The 21,030-nt window shown below is 30.2% G+C and overlaps 2 protein-coding genes across 2 annotated transcripts; both read left to right on the forward strand.

Moving 5' to 3' along the window:
- The first annotated feature begins 3,898 nt into the window (after positions 1 to 3,898).
- LOC18037458 (protein MANNAN SYNTHESIS-RELATED 1) lies at positions 3,899 to 7,499 on the forward strand. Its single transcript, XM_006427683.2, has 6 exons — positions 3,899 to 4,325; positions 4,882 to 5,017; positions 5,153 to 5,223; positions 5,732 to 5,817; positions 6,076 to 6,649; positions 6,912 to 7,499. The coding sequence occupies exons 1-6, from the start codon at positions 4,224 to 4,226 to the stop codon at positions 7,188 to 7,190; spliced, it is 1,248 nt and encodes a 415-aa protein (XP_006427746.1). The 5' UTR covers positions 3,899 to 4,223; the 3' UTR covers positions 7,191 to 7,499.
- Positions 7,500 to 8,307: 808 nt separating this feature from the next.
- On the forward strand, positions 8,308 to 9,365 carry LOC18037459 (LOB domain-containing protein 24). The gene is made up of 2 exons (XM_024181235.1): positions 8,308 to 8,472; positions 9,036 to 9,365. The coding sequence occupies exons 1-2, from the start codon at positions 8,308 to 8,310 to the stop codon at positions 9,363 to 9,365; spliced, it is 495 nt and encodes a 164-aa protein (XP_024037003.1).
- Positions 9,366 to 21,030: the final 11,665 nt, after the last annotated feature.

Raw genomic sequence — 21,030 nt, forward strand, 5'->3', positions numbered from 1 at the left:
ACTATAACCACTGACGAGGAACATAGTGAGCTTTACACTTTAGAATATGCAGAAAGCTAAAGTGGAAAAAAGAAAATACCGAGAAGCTAAATAAAAAAGATAACTATGTAAGATGATATTTTCAGAACCCATTTGCATCATGAGAAAGTAGCTGCAAAATTTTTAAAGAGTTTTGAAAATATTAATGGGTTGCTTTCTTATGATACCAAGTGACGAAATCACGAACAAAACCCAAGTTAGTTAATTTACGTGTGTGTATGTATATATATTCAGTTTCCCCAATGGTATGGGAGAATTTGAACCCCTCAATTTGAGAATTTGAACTCCATAAAATTGAGGAGATATGCTGAACACTAAACCAATTTGACACAATCCATTTATTGGACGCAAGTAACATGAATAAGTGGGTTTGATTCATTAAATTTCATATTATTATTAAATAAGTCGTGTTTAGATCAAAACTTTTTTTTTTTAGGATCGTGTTAAAATTAAAGATCTTGATTATTTACTTAGTTAATGACACAATTATTTGTAAAGGATAAACATTTATATGAAGTTCTATTTTATAAAATTTTAGATAAATTTACAATTTTAATAGTATAACCGTGTAATATTTTGATAGATAAATATATTTATTTTATCAATATATCATATTATTTAAATAAATAAAGGAATAAATATGTACAAAATACCTACTATAAATCATGTTAAATACGTATTAAGGAGGTTAATGGGCCATGGTGAGTCACGCATTTATATTATGTGTCGAGTTTAGATTTCAATTTTTTTAATATAATTATTAAATAAATTATACTTAAATCAACTTAAATTTGACACAATATGAACACAATCGATTAAACTGTTTAGTTTAGCCGGCTCTTATTAGTACATACCACGAGTCCATACCAATCGCCTACAATAGATTTTAGGATCATTGACTTGCCATAAAAGTTGTTGAACAATCTTGGTCTTCCAACTTCCAAGATTTGTTCAACCTCAACTTTTTAATAAATTATTAAACTCAAAGTTATATCTCTATTTAAACAAATAGCACTAGCTATAATTTTTTATATTTCTTTGGATTATCAGCTAATTGATAATTAATACAAGCTGATGTTGTCTACGACACATTGAAAGTTGCTTGCCACTGGCCAAACCCACTAAAGCAAAGCTGTTAGCTGTTGTATTATTTTAGTGTTGAAGCAAATAAAAGCATTGTTAATATCGAAAAGAGTAGTTGGCATTTTATGAAAAAAAAAAAAAATCATCAAGGTTAAAATCAAAATGCCTAAAACACAATCATATTGTAAAATTTATGGAATATGCTCCAAGATTCCACATGTGAAGCATGTAATTTTAAAGCAAAAATAAAGTCAGTTGGATTATTATAAATAATGTTTGTTTAGGATAGTGATACATCTGATTCCAAACCAACAAAATTTAGTACTCTTTATTAAAATAAGTTGACTTAAAGTCTTAAACCATTAAACGTTCCCAAATCAAATATTGACACTTTTACTTCCCATAGATTACGCTTGTTGTATTCCCAAAATTTAAGGCGATAATTGTTGTATTTTCAAGATTGACCGCAAATTTGATGCGCTTTTCATAATAATTGCAATTTCAATACTACATAACACGTATTTTGATTTCAATGGGCCAACTAATTCAGTCATTTTTGCTTGTTTGTGTATGTGATTGGGATCCCTCTTATTTCAACTCTTATCAATTTTTAAAAAAATCTCATGTCATAAGTCTTAAATTAGTCACCAATCAGCCACATGAATTTTATTATAAAGAGATTGAGATAATAAGAAAATCCGATTCTTGATTATAGATAAGTGGAAGTTTACGACATCCATCAATTTAAAAAATATATATATATTTGAACTTACATTTTTATTTTATCTTTAATTCCTTATGGATATTCATATTTTAGTTTCCTTAGCATTTTTAGAATATTATAGGAGGAAAGCCGAAAGCGACTAAACCCTATCTTTTGTATGGTAAAATTAACCATTTCTCTTTGTTTTTTTTTTTTAAATCCACCGGAGCCTTATACCAGTAATAATATTATGTTAATTATCAACTTCTTTAATTACTTCAAAATTAGTGTTAAGTTTCATTCATTTTCAACTTTTCCAATTTTTGTAGTACTAAAAGTTAGATTTTCCTTAAAAGATGAATCATCTTGTGTAATTAATATTGTATGTCAGGAAGTTCAAACATTTTTTTTAATACTGATTACATATCATATTACTGTATTACATAAATATTTACAAATGTTATTAGAACAAATATTTCATTGATCAGCTATATAATTGAAACTTACATTATTATATTAATTCTATGAAGTGCATGTCTAGACATATGACCCTCACAGACGAGGAATGTCTCTGCTCCACTCGTATTTCGTAAGGGAGAAAAATTTAGAAATTAACTCCACATAATTTTTTGTTTAATTGAGGGATGTTGAGCTTATGGAGACTCGAACCACTATCCTAATAATCTTACTTAACTTTAAAAGTAGTGGTTCGGATCAAAACCCAAGTGGCAAGTTCAAACAAATTTTAATATGAGGAAAAAAATAATTAATTTTGCCAAACAAGAAGGAATATATTGATTATATCAAAATTTAGAAAAATTTTAAATATTTCCCTATTTTATTTCTCCTATTTAAATTATAATAAAAAATTTTATTTGCAACTCTTACTCAAGAAATAATCATTTACCTTGAGTTAACTGGTCAAGCACACCATCCCCAATCATAACCTCTGTTTGAGTTTGTTGTACTCAACCTTAATATCAAGCACTTACCTTTATATATATTTATGATGTCATCCACCCCTTGATGTATTCACAAACAAGTCCATTTTTCTTACGCATTATAAATTAGATTTTTCTTGGCAGTGTCGTTATAAATAAACAAAAAGAATTTTGTCTATATACAAACCTTGTCAATTATAGAATCAGACTAAATATGTTCCTGAAAAATTACTTAAGAAAAATATTCTTCTTCATTTTTTATTGTTTTGAAATCTATTTCAAGAAAAAGAAAAATCAATGAATCTTCTTTTAATTGGTAGTTCCTCTAAAAGGTTAAAAGATCACTAATGGAAAAGATACGATTTGAAGGTAATAAAGTACATTTGAACACATGCTAGTTTGTTATGATAATTTTCATTTATTGTTGAATGAAATGTGACGAGTTACCAAAGCGAACCAACATTGAATTCAATTAAATGCAATTAAATTTGTTAAGGAAAAATTTAACCAACAATAAAAATCTTAATTGATTTTATTATATACAAATAAAATAAATAATTAGAATAAATTAAAGAAAACTTACATTGGACCGACTTAATTATACTGTTATATATTCCATTCTCATTAATAGTTTTTCTTTTAATTTCAAGAATTCAAATATAAAATTTTATAATCCACATTTTTAATTTGGGTAAGAGATTAGAATATTTTAAAATGAGATAACTTATTATGTGAATAATGAGTAAAGATACCTTCTATTAATACATTGAACGTATGATTTTTTCTTCTGTGCTAAGATTTTCTTGGTCGATTTAATTGTTTATTAGAATAGCTTACTATAATTTGATCAATATATATGACCTATGGTATTGTATAATTGTTTCTTGTGCTGAATATCGACTTTAAACATTATCAAATGATTAAAAAATTAATGAAAGATTATTAAATCTGACTATCGGGCATACTTGAGCTTAGACTACGGTACCCAAAAAAAATTGCTTTAAATTTATATTTACTTTTTTTTTTAATTTCTTCTTTAATTAAAAAAACAAAGAGAGAAAATAATAAAAAGAAGAAAAACACTTAAAACAAAAACAAAACAAGTTGTAATAAAAGAGACGGGAAGTCTATGATTGTCTCTCAACAAGCGCAACGCAAGTGTCGGTGGTCTTTTTGTAGGAAAGAAGAAAGAGAGAGAATCCGAATATTATTTCTTTAGCTCATTTAAGATAAACTCTCACTTTCTTCCTCTCTTCAACTCTGCATTTATCAGCTCTCCTCTCTTTACCAACTCACCTCAGCTCACCTCAATATGCTTTAAAGTTTAAATCTTTTGACCCATCAAACCAACCAAAACATTATCTTCTTCATCTTCTGCTTCTAAAGATACCCACATAGAATTTTTATTTTTATTCTTATTCTTATTTTGAATTTTATTTTTATTTTTTAAGTTTGAAATGGGTGTAGATTTGAGGCAAGTTGTGGCTGGTATTTTGACACTCACAATGTTTGTAATGCTTGGTAATATGATTAAGAGAGACCACTTTGATTCTATCACTGTAAGTAACTCTATTAATGTTACTTCAATTGCCTTTGCATTAGTTCACTGCTTCTAATCTGCTTTCTAGTTTGCACTTTTTATTTGTAAAGTTCTGATTTAAGTTTCTTTTGAAATGTTTATATCTGTGTTTGTGTTTTTCTTTTATCTTAAGGTGTAGCTTGTTTGATCTGTTTTGATATTGTGTGAAAGATCTTCGAGGCTTTGTATTTTGTAGCATAAAAATTTGATTTTTAATTTTCTTTTCTGTAGCTAATGTTGATTTAAGGGGGAAAATGGAACCATTTTTCTACACAGTATTGGGTTTTTTGTTTTGGCTGTGCTGAAATGGAGGAATGGAATAGAAATTTGTATTCCGTTCTCAAGATAACAGAACAAAATTGTTAAATTTATTGTTATTTTGCTGTCTTTGTAATTGAATTTGTGTGTCTATAGATATGATTTGACAATTTTCTCTTGTAATAACAAATCTTTAACTGTCCTGGAGCTGCTTCTTTTCTTACTTTGTGCGATCAATTAACGCTTTATATATTTTTTGTTAATATTGTGTAAAAAAGGAAAAACTTCCAGGGGATGTACAGGATGTTGCAAAGGTTGCAGAGGAGGGCCTTCGCACGATTGCGAAGCTGAGTAAAGGGCCATGGCTTGAGGACGGCGAACAGCTAAAACCTTGTTGGTCCAAAACCAACTTTGGTAACCTAATTTGATTGCTTCTATATACGTGGAATTTTATTGATGACTACATATCTGGATATATTTGTACCCACAAATAGTATAGTGGAAGATGCTTCTCCTTGAATCACTGATTTGGTCTCTTTTGTCCAATAGATGAGATAGAGGAGTCAAGAGGATACGTAACTTTCTCGTTGACCAATGGCCCTGAATACCATGTCTCTCAGGTATCTTGATGGCCTTTGAGTTTTGCATGATATATTTTTTATGTATTTTCATTTTTGCAATGTTGAAAAAGTTTTCATCAAAGGCGTATGGTGGTTAACATTCTTCTCTAAATTTAGTGGTTACCAATGCATATCCAATACTATTTGTGCTTTGTAATGAGAAATGAAGGGCTTTAGCGAAGCTGTCTTGCTCTTTGCTAACTCATACATATCTTTAGCATCCGTTAGGTCTGGCTGTGGTTATTAACATAGCTATGCCTGCTTATCTCTTGGCTGAGGCATTGTAGAAAAGTTCATTGCTATGATTTTAGTTCACAGGCTCTGTTTTCACAAAAAGTCTTATAATGCATGATTCTTAGTTGGATCAATCTACTTTGTTCTTTGTTTAATGTACTTTGCTCGTTAATCTGCCAGTTTCCTCTAATTTTTGGGAGCATGTGCATTACAAGCCTTTTTGATGTTTTTGCTCAACTTTTAATATTAATTTACTGGTGATTGCATTTTTCAGATTGCTGATGCAGTTGTTGTGGCAAGAGTTCTGCGAGCAACTCTTGTAGTCCCTGACATTAGAGGAAGCAAACCAGGTGATGAGAGGTTAGTGTTCATGATGGCTCCACTTTTATCCATTACAAGCACGTATTCTGCTGCGTCTGTTTCGTTAGAATTTATCATTGTCAAACCAAAAACTCTTGGATGGGTCTCTAAGTAACAGGATAGAGAGAAACTGAGAAAATGTAAATCAATAATATTAACTATTAATCTATGCAGAATTGTAAAGCTTGCTACAAACCAGTGAAATTAAATTTACTGAAGTTCATTTGGTGGGGGCTAACAGAATTTTATATCTTCCAGGAAATTTGAAGATGTTTATGATGTCAATAAGTTTATAAGAAGCCTGGATGGAGTGGTCAAAGTAGTAAAAGAACTGCCTGAGGAGATTTCATTTCGAAATCTTGCTGTTGTGAAAGTTCCTAATCGAGTCACAGAAGATCATATCATAGAAAATATTCAACCCATCTTTAAAGCAAAGGGAAACATAAGGCTGGCAACTTACTTCCCTTCAGTGAATATGAGAAAGAGCACAGAGAAAAGTAATGCTGATTTAGTTGCATGTTTGGCAATGTTTGGGACTTTGGAGTTGCAACCAGATGTCAATGAAGTAGTTGACTCCACGGTCGAGCGGCTAAGAACATTGAGTCGCAAGTCAGATGGCCGGTTTATCTCAGTGGACTTGAGGGTTGATCTATTGGATAATAAGGGTTGTCATGAAGGCAATGGCAGGAAAAGTTGCTACGGTGCACATGAAATTGCTGTATTTTTGAGGAAGATTGGATACGACAAGGATACCACCATCTACTTGACTCAATCAAGGTGGGATAGCAGTCTTTCGGTGCTGAAAGATATCTTCCCTAAAACATATACAAAGGTGAGACATTCTCTTTTCTGCACCGATTAATCTTCTAATAATGTTAAATGTTTTTGCCACATGATCTTTGAGTTATTTATATGTTATTGAGGGCATTCCGGTTGTTTTTAGCGACTTTCACTTTCAACCCTTTTCATTGTTATGCTTCAAAATTTTGGCACCATGCTTGATAATTGTCAGTTCTTACTGTTCAGGTTTATTTTTTAGTCTTAATGCAACTGCTTTGTTCTGAAGTCATCTTTGCATTGGTATACTATTGCAGGAAAACATCATGCCTGCAGACAAGAAGGAAAAGTTCCTCGATTCAGCAGACTCGGAATTTGAAAAGGTTATTGACTTCTACCTATGTTCACAGAGCGATGCTTTTGTACCAGCCATCTCGGGCCTGTTTTATGCAAATGTAGCCGGAAAGAGAATAGCTTCCGGTAAGAATCAAATCCTCATTCCGGCTGATATTTCTGGTTCCTCTGCCTCCGCCACAGATTTCATCTCCCCATATGTTTTGAAGAAGAACCATATGGCCCATTCATGTTTTTGTTAACTGCCATTTGGAGCAACCTAAAAGAAAGCAGTTATTTGCCCAAAAAAAAAAGGTGTAATTTACCTCAGTTAAGCTTTTCAGGTAAGCATATGGACTGGTAAATAATTACTTTGTTCATACTTCAATTAGGTCTGAAAACTGGAAGATCCCGAAACAAGAAGTTTTGTTATTAAATTTTTCATATTGTTCAATCAAGATGTTTTGTAACCTCTTGGGGGGGAAAAAAAAAGATATTTGATTTGTTGTAGAACTTGATCATATATTTTGTTAATTGTAATATCTCCCACACTGGAACCTTTTTTCTTTCAATTATTGTTATTATTTTTTCCTACTCTAATAATTCGGTTGAACCAAAGGAGTACAAATTCATGAAGGTGCTGATACTGGTTGAATTTTCAAAATTCAATATTGAACCAAGTTGGGCCATTGGGTTGGACCATTTGGGTACCAAGGACTCTCCTTTCCAATCCTAAAATCTAGTCTCTGGGCTTCTAGCGGATATGGAATTATTATTATTATTATTATTTATTACCGGTTATACGATGGGGGAGCGGATGCAATCTTTTTTCTTTAAATAGCCGGCCGAATGACTGCATGATCGTCGGTCTACTCTTAGCTCAAATCACCATTTGGATCTCAGCGTAATAACAATTTAACTCCCTCTTCCATTCTTGTGAGCAGGATTCAAACTCTAAAATTATTGTTTTTAATACAAGAATAAGAGATTTAAAGAAACGAATATGAGACTTGATTCAAATGTAGCAATCATTTAAAGATGGAAGGGTAAAAAAAAAAAAAAACTTAAGCTAGCTGCCACTTGTGACATCTTAATTTCTATAACTGATCTAGGAAATCAGCTAAGTGCTAATAGTAAATCCTCGAATACATCAATTTCTCCATAAACTTTCCATATTTTTCATGACATTTTGAAAAATATGAAAAAGGAAAATAACCGTTATTCTCTTACCAATATTAGAATTCTAAGCAAGTGTAAAAAAATCAAGATTACATCTCCCTTATATAACACAAGCCAATCTTTTGATAGAACCATTGAGGAATTTTTTAATCGTTTGAAAGATTTGGTGAGAAGATATTGGAGATACTCAAGAATCTAAAAATGTCTTGGAATTCAAGTAGCAGTAGATGTGCAGCTTGCAAATCTTTGAGAAGAAAATGCCCTAAAGATTGTGTGCTAGCACCATATTTTCCCTCAACCGATCCTCAGAGATTTTCTGAGGTCCATAAAATCTATGGTGCCAGCAACATTTCCAAAATGCTCCAGGTAATTATAACATTAAATTCATAAACTTTATTTGCTGTAATTTTCTTTCTAAATCTTTGTTTGCTTACAAGTATAAGATATGATTCTGTTTCCCATTCTATAATCTTCTTTGTAATAAATTATACGAGGGTTTTGCAGAATTTGGATAACTTTATTTTGTTCACTAAACCTAGGACTGTGTCAAAATAATTAATATGATCATAACAAAATTAAAATTTTCTTATTTTTTCCTTCAACATCTTAGAAAATCATATTTATATATATACGTAGAAATATTCAAATCTAGGTTTTTGGACTTTATTTAAATTCGGAAAAATTATTAAGTCATATGGTTTATCAACAAAGTCTAGAATCCTAAGCTAAATTTGCATATATGTGTGTGTGTGTGTACGTATAAAATTTTCCAAGTGCCATTTATATTTATAGATTAACCTTTAGGCAACCATAATTGTTATTTTAAATAAGTTAAATTTGATTTATGTTAAGTTTACGGTTGATAATTAATTGATTTTCTCTCAATATGAGTTAATTTGGTTTCTTTAACTAATTTGACAAATAAACAGAATATTCCACAGCATTTAAGAGAGATGGCAGCTGATAGCATGGCTATTGAAGCAAAGCTACGTGTTCAAGACCCAGTTTATGGATGTGTTGGAATAATACATCAACTGCAGCAACGAATAATTGAGGTTCAGTCTGAGTTATTGAAGAGCAAATGTGAGATTGCATTTTGCAATGCTCACGAACTACAACAGCAGCAACAATGGCAACAGTTGCAACATTGGCAGCAGCAGCAGCCAATGTTCCATGCTGCTCATGAGCTATCATGGCTTGATTCAAGTGATCAGCAAGAACTTACAAGCGATCCCTCTTTTAGTGAATTTGGCTTTTGATATAAACAATTAAATATGTTGTTAAAAAATAAATAAATCAAGGCAATAGCAAAATTTCCTTTTTTGTTTTGTCGTTTCTCTTTTAAGTTTTTTTTTTCTTTTCTTTCTGATGATTCATTAACAGAACTGTCTCGTGTGTTGTTAAATGATTTTGAATATTATGTAAAATAATAATTTTAACATTATTAGTATGTGAGATTTTTTTTTAATTGTAAAATGTATTTAATGCAAGCATTTATTTAAATTCTCTACAATAAATAAAAATATATTATTAAAATTTCTTCTCTGGTGTTAAAATAGCAATAAAGGAAACGCACTGTTGAGAAATAAAGTTGATCTTATGACAAACAAATAGTTTCATATATAAAGGTCTCAGATAATCAATTTGTATACGTAATTATCACATCCACTCTTTAATAATGTGTTCTTTTAATTACTATCTTAACAAGGATGAATGTGATACTACAAATTTATCAAGCGCCCAAGTACGAAAAACAAACACTACAAAAGGATAAAAGTATTATAATCCATACTTTATATAGATATATTCTCTATGTGCGATTTAGCTACAGTGGATGACTAACTATAAAGCTTAGAGGATGTCTATGTGATTTTAACTATAGCAGTGAAGTTAAAGGAGGCAAAACGAATAAACGAATTAAATTTGAATTGAATCTTAAATGAATTTAATCAAAATTCTGCTTATTCAAATTCAATTCATTTATTAAACGAATCAAAATTTTAGGATTCTTATTCAACTTGTTTATTGAGCGAATATTCGATTTGATTTGTTTAGTAGAATTAAATTTGGATTTGTTTATTCCATAATAAACGAATCCATAACAAATCTAATTGAATATGAATTTGTTTACAAAATATAAACTAATAAACAAAAGTTAAGTAAAATAAAATAGAAAAGATCATAGATTTAACATTCTACAAAATACAAACAATTCAAACCATTTTCTAAAATTAAAATTTACAATCACCCAGAAACCAAATTACAAATTCTTGCTGAGAAAAAAAAAATCTCAAAACATCATCAATTCAAACTCTACACCATTTTTCCTTTTGCTGGATTATGTCTTCTTTATAAACCCTATTACTATATCCAAAAAAAGGCTTATAATCCGAAAGAAGCTTACTTTCCTACTCAAATCTTATTCATTTTATAATTTTTTTTTTTTGGGTGGGAAGTGCAATTTTAATAGACCCATTTACCCAGCAAAAACTTGACTGAGATAAGAAGCTACCTGATTTTAGATTGAGTTTTCCAAATTGAGTTAATCTCAATTTGAATAGTACCATGCTCAATCTAAAATTAATGAAGAGCTAGACATAGAGATTCACCTTATAGGGCAATTGGAACCTAAAATGTATAATGTTATATATAATTTTAGCATAACAATTGGTCACTGTTAGGTTGCATATAAATATAAAATATCCAACATGCGAAAGTTGAGGATGTATGAGAGATTCCGCCTGGTACTGTAGTAGATGTTGTAGCAACAATATTATAATTGAAAAAACTAATCAATATCATTAAATGAGTTTAAACACTTAATTACTCATTTCTCATTGAGTAAATCTTTTAGTTTGACTTAAAATTTTACTTATTGCATTTTGTTCATTGCATTTTTAATTTAGTTAGTTTATTAATTTTATTATTTTATTTTAATTAGATTGAAATTGCATTATTAAGATTGATGTAGCAAATCAGCATAGGAATAGAATTGATATTGGTAGAAATATTAGCAGCAGAAAATAATTGAACAGAGAATAATAAATAAACAAAACGAGCTCATAATAGTCCCAAAACAAAAATAAAGTTAAATAAATGTAAACCCCATCTGCAGACACTGGACACTCCATTAGTATTTCACATTTGGACAAAATATTAACTTGTAAGTGATATCTTGGTATAGTACTCAAACACTGATAATAAGAACATGTCAAACAATGAATCTTCCTTTGAGCCGATTTATTGTTCAAATGTAAAATCGAATAATTATCACATTTTTATTATTGCAAATACACATGCAATTCTATCAAATAAGGACCTTTCTTTGGGCCAATCGATATTTACAAAAATTACACATACAAAACCTTTTATATCCCAAGATATATTAATTTCCACAAGAGGGATCACTTCACGACATGTTGCCTTAATTAATTCATCATAAAATATATATAAACATACCAATATTTGAATTTAAAATTGCACTAAAAATTACACAAAAAATAAAAAAAAATTGGGTCAAACTCTAATCAACAGTCAAAGTCAATAGTCAACATTGATCGTCGACTGTTGACCAATCAACCATTGACTAGTTTGGGCTGAACCAGTTTGGGTTTGACTCGAATCAGATCCTGAATCAGCCCTCATTTTGAAATCCTAATTTTTTTTTTCAATTTCGTTGTAACACCCTAGGCGAATCCCACATCGGCAAAGCACGAGAGAGATGCTGGGTTTATAAGGGGTGATCCACACCTTAATTGGCAAGACGCGTTTTGGGGTGTATGGGCGCCCCAAGAACAAATCCGTGCGGGCCTTGTTAAGGCCCAAAGCGGACAATATCTTGTCAGGTCTGGGTTGGGTCATGACATTATGGTATCAGAGCGGCTCCGCGTGTCCTCTTGAGCGATGGTGGGGCAAACCTCAGCGAGGACGCTGAGTCCCCAAGGAGAGTGTATGTAACACCCTAGGCGAATCCCACATCGGCAAAGCACGGGAGAGATGCTGGGTTTATAAGGGGTGATCCACACCTTAATTGACAAGACGCGTTTTGGAGTGTATGAGCGCCCCAAGAACAAATCTGTGCGGGCCTTGTTAAGACCCAAAGCGGACAATATCTTGTCAGGTCTGGGTTGGGTCATGACATTCGTTTTCTTGGAGTGACGGCCTTCTAGCTTATCAGCTTGGTGGCTGGCCAACGACAGTGCCTTGCCTGTCGTGAAGACCCTCTCTTTTTTTTTTTTTTTGGATGTAGACCGCTGCTTTTACTTCAAGCAGCCGCGACTGGGTGGTCGTGACTTGTAGTTTATATGCCGCAACGTGGTAGCGTGGCTTTGGCTGGCTGAAATCTTGGCGCTGGTAATGGCTGTTGCTACCGCTAGCCTAAAAAAAAAAAGAAGAAGAACCGATGTTTTTTTATTCATTCTTAAAGCGGCGACTACGGCGACCACTTTTACCTACTTGGCTCTTTATCACCAATCCCGGATTACAGCTGTTGTCAATGGTGGTAGAAGCTGTTGTCGGCCTAAACCCATAAATCAAATGTGTATTTTTTTTAATTTTAATTAATCCATAAAAAACCAAAAAACAACCACAATTTTTTTGATAAATTTTTTCATTTGATTCTCAATAATTCGATATGAAGAGGCTTTGATACCACTTGTTACAAAAAGAAAATTTTTAGTGAAAACCATCACTTATAATCAAGGACCATTCAAGTTGTATCACCAAGAATCAATAACTGAAATACTATTTAAGCAACCCAAAAGGGGGGTGAATTGGGTTATCAAAAATTATGCAAAAACAAACCACACAACAATTTAAATCTAATGCCTTAATAAGAACGAAAATAATAAATTTAATCAAGCAAGATAATAAAAGAGTAAGGGAAGAGAAATCAAGCACGTGATTTTTACGTGATTCGGCTAACCGTGCCTACGTCCACGCCTCCAAGCTCACCGGGCTTGAGGATTTCATTAAGCAAGCCTCCAAGGCTTCAACCGCTTTTACAATTAACTTCCAAGGTGTCAATAAACCTTTACAATAAGAGATTATCCACAATCTCTTAACCCAAGTGTATCCCAACACTTACAGTCACTCAATTTGATAAAAAGTTTATTACAAAATAAATTTCTCTCACACAATGTGTTTGATTACAAATGAAAATCCAAAGTGTGAGTAAATGAGATGAATACAAGAATTTAAGGCTCAATGAATGTTGTATGCTCAATATTTTGCTCAATAATAATTGTTGGAATCGTTGTTGTTTGAATTTGATTGAGCTTATTTATAGTTGGAGTTGAAATATAGCCGTTATTGACTTTCTGCTCACTGTCAGATCGCCGTTTTGACTGGTCAATATGACCGTTGGGCTAAATTTTCAAAATGCCGGATCGTCGTTTTTAAGATGTCAGATTGTCGTTAGTGTTCAAAGGCTACTCTTCAATTCTATTCGATGTCGGCTAGCCATTATCAAGATGTTGGTTAGTCGTTTGCTACAGTGACTGCTACAATGAGCTATTTTGCAAAATTATAATTTGGCCCTAAAACTTTATAAAATTATACTATAGCCCACAACTTTATAAAACTTGTCAAATAAGTCCATTTCCAGAATTTTAAGCATTATTTGCTAATTTCAAAGTTCTCAAAACTTTTTCAATTTAAATCATTAACATGAAGATCATAAAATTACTTTTTATTGAATATAAAGCCTTTATAGTATGAAAATTATATGAAAAAATAATTTGAACTTTTAAAACAATCTTAATCAAGTTTGTTATCATCAAAATCAATATTAAATAAATATTTATGTTAACAATAACAAAATATGCGGAAGCGTACTTGAATTCATAATCCTTAATCGCTCTCTAGAGTAGTGTGGTTGGCCTTCTAGATCAACATGTTCTCCTAAAGAATCTTTTAATTTTCTCAGTGATTTCTCTCTGATGATGGGATGTTAGAAAAAATAGAAAGATGCATGCGATCTATGAACTATGACCACTTATATAGACAACATTTCCTGCTGTCATTAGGTATTCCTATTTTAGCCCATCATAAAAAAATAAATTACCCTTAAGTCTCTACACATTAACGGCCCACACCTTATTAGATACATTAAAGTATATATTACCAAAAACCTTAATAGATCACTTTTAATTGAGCTTAAACTTACATAAGCTGAACATAGGATAAAAATCCAACAATATTGGAATAATACATCAACTACGGCAACAAATAATTGAGGCTCAGTCTGAGTTACTGAAGACCAAATGTGAGATTGCATTTCGCAATGTCCAAGAACTACAACAGCAGCAACAATGGCAACAGTTGCAACATTAACAGTAGCAGCAGCAGCCAATGTTTCATGCTGCTTATGAGCCATCATGGCTTGATTCAAGTGGCAGCAGGAACTTACAAACAATCCCTCTTTTACTGACTTTGGCTTATGACAAAGAAAATTAAATATGTGGTAAAATAAATAAATAAAGCACGCCGATAGCAAAAATTCTTTTACTCATTTCTCTTTGAGAATATTTTTCCTGATGATTCATTAATAAAATTGTGTGTGTGTGTGTGTGTGTATAATCCTCTCTGGACTTAATGGTGGACTTTTCTTTTTATAGCTTCATTTCCCTTTTCATTGATTCGTATGGCCAAAGAAAATTATTAACAAAATTATTTAATCCTTATAATCTTTATTAGGTGAGGCTATTTGCATTTTAAATAATACTTTGGCCACTCTTTTTCTTTACACATTCATTCAATAATTTTAAAATTTTAATATTTACTCTGTACCCTCTTACAATTGCCAAAATAATTCTCAATTTGTTATAATTATTTTATTTTGTTTTTTCTCTATCTTCTACGTCATCTGCTTCTAAGAAAACAGTGGTCTGTAATTTATTTTTTTAATTATAAAAATGAATCGTTGATGAATTTATTTTTCGGTTCATTGTTACGTAGAAACATGCTGGAGGTACAGTAGATGTTAATCCTCCACTAATAAAATATATAAGAAAACTATTATAAAATGATAAATAAATTATTATAAGAAAACTTAAATGATGGATAAAAAATAATTATAAAATAAATAATAAAATATTTTTCTTGTACTTTTTTATTTTATATATTTATTGTAAGGACATATTTATAAAATAAAACTAGTACAAGAAAAATATTTTTTTATTCACATCAAAACATACATTTCTTGTTTTTAATACTTAATTTTTTTAATTTTAATTTTCATTCATATGATTTATTTAATTTATAATAAATATGTATGAAAGTGTAACTGAAAATAAGGTAATGTGTTAAAGATATGTTGTCAGGGGGTTATTAGTTATTATAAAACAACATGAGATAAATGATATATATTAATTACAATAAAAGAGAAATTGATAGGATGGAGATATTTGCACCTCACTAGTTTTGTAAATCCACCTTACTTCTAGAAAATAATTACAATAAGTTCACAATATTCTTAAAAAATACAAATTACTTAAGGTTTTGTATAGTTAATCAATTAAATCCTTCTATTAATTTTTTTCTTAGGTTCTTTGACCACCTTTGATCATAAATTTTAATATAAATTTTATTTTACTATTTTATTATTATGATATAAAAAGAAAAAATTACCCTCATAAAACATGAGTTATTGTATCTAATAATTTAGGTATTTAATTTTGTGACTTATAATCTAATATTTTTAAATGAAACCTAATTATTATTCACTACCCTTACATGTAAATGACATAAATTCGACAGTCTAATACTTGATATGAGAATTGTGCCATAAAGACACTATGTTAATTTAATTAAAAAATAATAATCATACTCATAAAGTAGTATTAGAAACAACGAGTTTCATACAAATTAGAAAAATATTGAAGTTAAAATAAATTCTTGATAATTTTCCTTTATAAAGATAAAATAGTCAATTTAAACTTATGTAAAAACAATCTTTGTAATGAAATATGCTAAAAAAATCTAAGTCACAAAAAAGTGAATTAAGATAGATTTAATTAATTAATTCTCCGAAGTTCTTCTTGATTTGAAAATTTTAAAAATAATGTGTAACTTTTATAATTATTTTTTGAAAATGGGGTGGATTTACAAAAAATGTGGGTGGAGATATCATCACTCAAATTGACAATCTCCCGAATAAAATATACTTAATAACAAATTACTTTATAGTCATCTTAGTAACATAAAATTTTATTGAATTATGAGTATTTAAAATATAGTTTAGTGTGCAAATAATTTAACCCATCTTTATTCATCTCATGCGGTGAAATAAATCTTTCACAATCTCAAAATAATACATAAGCAGTTTTTGAACTTCAAAATTATTATTTCAACCCACTAAATTTTACCAATTAAATTAGTTGCCCGCACATAAACTATCGATATTTTGCCTGGTTTGGAGTGTTGACCTTTTACTGCAATGCGATTGTAATGTTTTATTACTAATTACAAATTAAAATTCAATGCCAAATATATGTTCTTGTTTAATAGCTGTCAAGGGAATAATACTAATTACATATTCTGAACTTCTGATTTTGAACGAGTTAATAAAAAAATTGAATAGGATCAATATCACGACCTAACTCGCCAAAATTAAAAATCTATCCTTGGCACCACCATAAATATTTTTTCATTGTATGAAAAATCTATCATATCTTTAACTGTTAATTATCTCAAATGCGAAGCCTATTTCCTAAATCAGTTGATAGATTGTCAAAAATGTTAATTCCTAATAGATTACCTCAATGTTTGTCAAACCAGTTATCATGTTATACACAATTTTCATGCTATATCGTATGGCCCAAAGAAAAAAAAACATTTTGAATAAAACTAGCAATTTTAATTCCTAAAATATCTTTTTTTAATTTTTTTATTTCTTCAACTCAACTCCAATCATAATTTTTCGTACAAATTTTAGAGTGGTTAAATCACATGTATTTAATTCCAAAAGAATCATGTATATTTGAATTAATTGGAGTTAAAAGCAGTCTATCTGGAATTTCATTAAAAAAAATTGATAAACCTGAAAATAATTTTTTAAAAAGTTACTGTTTAAGTTTGTACAAGAAATTGAAAATGGAAGAGGAGATTGGAGAGAGAATTTATTATTTATAATCACATTGATTAGAAAACCAATGGTTTAACTCATTTGATTAGAAAACCAAAAGTAAAATAGATTGATAAGGAAAAACTAAAACTCTTTATACATAAATTTTCTCTTGATATAATTCTTCGTATAAATTATTAAATCATTAATACAATTTATATATATGTGTGATAATTTGGAGGGAGATTGATTATTTGATTCCTCCCAAATATTGTTTTTTACAGATTTTGGCCCATTATAAATTTTTAAAGCCACAGTTCTTCTCCGATGTTAAAATAGCAATGACTAAAACACATTGTTGAGGAATAAACATAATCTTATAACAAACAAATAGTTTTATTTATAAAGGTCTCAGATAATCAATTTGCATACGTAATTATAACATCTACCCTTTAATGTTCTTTTTTTTTTATGAGTGTTTATTACATCTACTCTTTAATAAGGATGAAATAAGGTACTAAAAATTTATCAAGGATCCAAATAATGAAACAAATTCTGCAAAGGATGAAAGTACTATTCTCCATAATTTGTATAGTTAGATTGTCTATGTCACTACTAAAAAAATAGTTTTTACTGGCATTAAAATAGTGTCAGATATTTTACTTTTAAATGTTTATAGTGGCAAACTTTTAGCAATATGTTATGCTTGTTAGTTGATTTGAGCTAGAGACCTAATATAGAATCTATTTTAGAATTTGAGAGCATTTTTTGTTATCTTTAATTTGATCTGAAATAAACTCTCTGCAACCTCTGTGCAGAAGCTTTTCACTGCTACTTATTACTCCTTTCCCCTTTTCCGAGATCGCAATCACCAAAGAATGTATATACGTCATCAAAGAATATCTATTGTATTGACTAACATGATGAAGACATAAAATTATAAATCACAATAGCCGTCATCAAAGAATATCAATTGTATAGATGAATTGTGATCACATGCATGCCATCACACACCTTATGGTATGTGACCGGATGCATGTCAGTATTTAGTTGGCTAGGCTGTATTGTGGTCCTACAGGCTACAGCCCAGCCAACTAAATTTTGATAGGTGTCCTGCCGCGTACCATAAGATATACCGTATACGCAATGGCACGCATTATAAGGTGCACATCTGGGCGCATGTGATCAAAATCTTCTGTATTGACTAAGATGGAGAAGACAGAATTGTTGAATATATGAGTTAATATTGTTTCTTTAAGCTCCAAAATTAGTTGGAACAATGACACAATCAACAAAAAGAATGGTGGTGAACAATCACTTGAACTTAGCATCCTTATTAATTAACCCAGAGTTGTACGTAGCTACATATAACTTGTAAACATAAACCAGAAAGTTCCAAAACTTGAAGTTGTTACGAGACAACCAAATACAAATTTGTGCAATGCATTATTGTTGAGGCCAAATTTCACACCTCAAAAGAAGATTTCCCAGCAAAAGGACAAACAGGCTGTTTTGATCTGCTGTGAAGTTGCACTCCAAGAGCAATAGTTTAGAACAGCAAAAAAAAGGTAGATGAAAAGATATGAGATAGATGTAGAGAATATTAATTGCATTTGAGGTTGTGTATATCTCTCTTCTATGGAGAAATCCTCTATAATCCTTTTCTTAATTCAAATTGAATTAGTTGCCTCCTTTCTTTGATTAATTTTGTTTAGTTGTAAATATGTCTCATAATTTAATACAAGTTAAATAATCAAAATCACATGTAGAATTTTTTTATTCAACTCTAATTTATAATTAAACCACGCACATAACTAATTTCAAATCTTATACAAAAATAACAGCTCTCCATGGTGGTATATGTTTGTAGAGAGGTACTTGGGGTAAAATCTCATTTAATCCATTTATTTTAAGATTAGCATCTATTTAGTCCCTATATTTTTAAAAATGTCACAAAACATCCACCCCATTAAAGTATTGATATTCCTACCATTACTTTTTTTTTTGGCTTACTCTTATAATATTACCCTTTTATAATAATTTTTTTGTTTGAATATTAATAAAAAGAAAATAATTAAATTACCAATTTAACTCAAAAAAATAAAAAAAAAATTATATTAATATTTAATTGTCAAAAATTGTATGCAAACTACCAAGTGTGCAAATGGTGCTTGTAAAAAAATTAATATAATTTTTTTTAAATTTTTTAGGGTTAAATTGGTAATTTAATTATTTTCTTTTTACTAATGTCTAAGCAAAAAATTATTATAAAAGGGTGATATTGTAAAAATAAGCTAAAAGAAATAAAAAGTAACGGCATGGGTATCAATATGTTAACGGCAAGGATATTTCGAGACATTTTTAAAATTACAAGGACTAAATAGATACTAATCTTAAAATACAGAGACTAAATGGACTTTTACCCAAGGTACTTGTGCCAACTCTACTCCATGTTACATGCTTTTAACATATCATGGTAAACCTAAATTCTTGACGTTAAGAATTCGTATTTTCACCAATAGGCCTTTGGTTCATTGGGAGAACCCTTGCACTTATAATATTGAGAGCAAGAGTTCGAGCCTCCATAAAAATATTGTGGAGGTTAGTTTCAGTTCTCCCTCGATTATCAAATAATTGAGTGTAGCCAATCTATTCCTCACGAAATGTGAGTGAAGTGGACACCCCTCGAATATTATAGAGGGTTTAAAGAATATGGGCCGTGCTTCAGAGGAGTTAGGGATGGCAATGGGGAGGGGAGGGGACCAATCTCCCCGTACCCATCCCCGATATTTTGCGTATGTCCCCGTCCCCTCCCCATCCCCGTCAAAATTATTTAAGAGAATCTTCATCCCCTCCCCGAATAATAACAGGGGATCCCCGAGGGTCCCTGATCCCCGAATAACTAATACATTTTTTTTTGTTTTCGATTTTAAGTTAATCATAATAAAATAAAAAATTCAAATAAAAGTAAAGTTCGAAATATATCTTACATTAATATCCATTACAAAAGTCACATACATTAAATTAATAAGTAACGCAGCATGCAAAGGATACAAACTATCATGAACAAATTAATAGCCTAATACAAAATTGTTACAAATAAAATCAAATTTAGATTCAAAATTAACTTTTCAATGGTGGCGTGGACACTTTATAAATGTGGACTATTCCATTTACAATACAATAGTTAAGTCGAAGCAAATTAAGAGCAAGTATTAGATTAGATTAGATATTAAAATTGTGATTTGCTGTGGGCAATTATAACATCTAAAAATAAGATTTAAGTTTAAAATATTTAATGAATATTAAAATTAAAACAAAGTTTTGGGCTAATAGAATCTGTCCGGTTTTTTTAATGTCCTAAATAAAAATTTAGGACTTTAATTAGTTAATTAGGTCTAAAAGTTTAATAATATAAATATTTTGATATTTTTTATTTTTACCAATACTTATAATTTTATAATTTAAATTTTATTATTTATTTACTAGTAATTTTAAAAAATAAAAATTAAATTAAAAATTAAAATGGGAAAATGGGTAGGGGATGGGGATTCCACCTCATCCCCGTCCCCTCCCTGAATAAGAAATTGGGTAAAAAAAATTTACCGTCCCTTCCCCGAATAAGAAATTGAGTATGAAATTATTCTCATACCCTTCCCGAATGGGGAAAATCCCCAAGGGTATCCGTCCCCGTGGGGATTTTTGCCGTACCTAAGAAGAGTACATGCCACGACGAAGGTCCCAATTATATAATATGTTTGTACATATTAATTGTAATATTTGATATAATATCAGTAACAATCATGTATAACAGTATTAAAAAAAAAGAATTTGTATTTTCCTTTAATTCTGATTTCACT

Source organism: Citrus clementina, unplaced genomic scaffold (genome assembly GCF_000493195.1).
Source record: "Citrus clementina cultivar Clemenules unplaced genomic scaffold, Citrus_clementina_v1.0 scaffold_7, whole genome shotgun sequence".
Classification (NCBI taxonomy): Eukaryota; Viridiplantae; Streptophyta; class Magnoliopsida; order Sapindales; family Rutaceae; genus Citrus; species Citrus x clementina.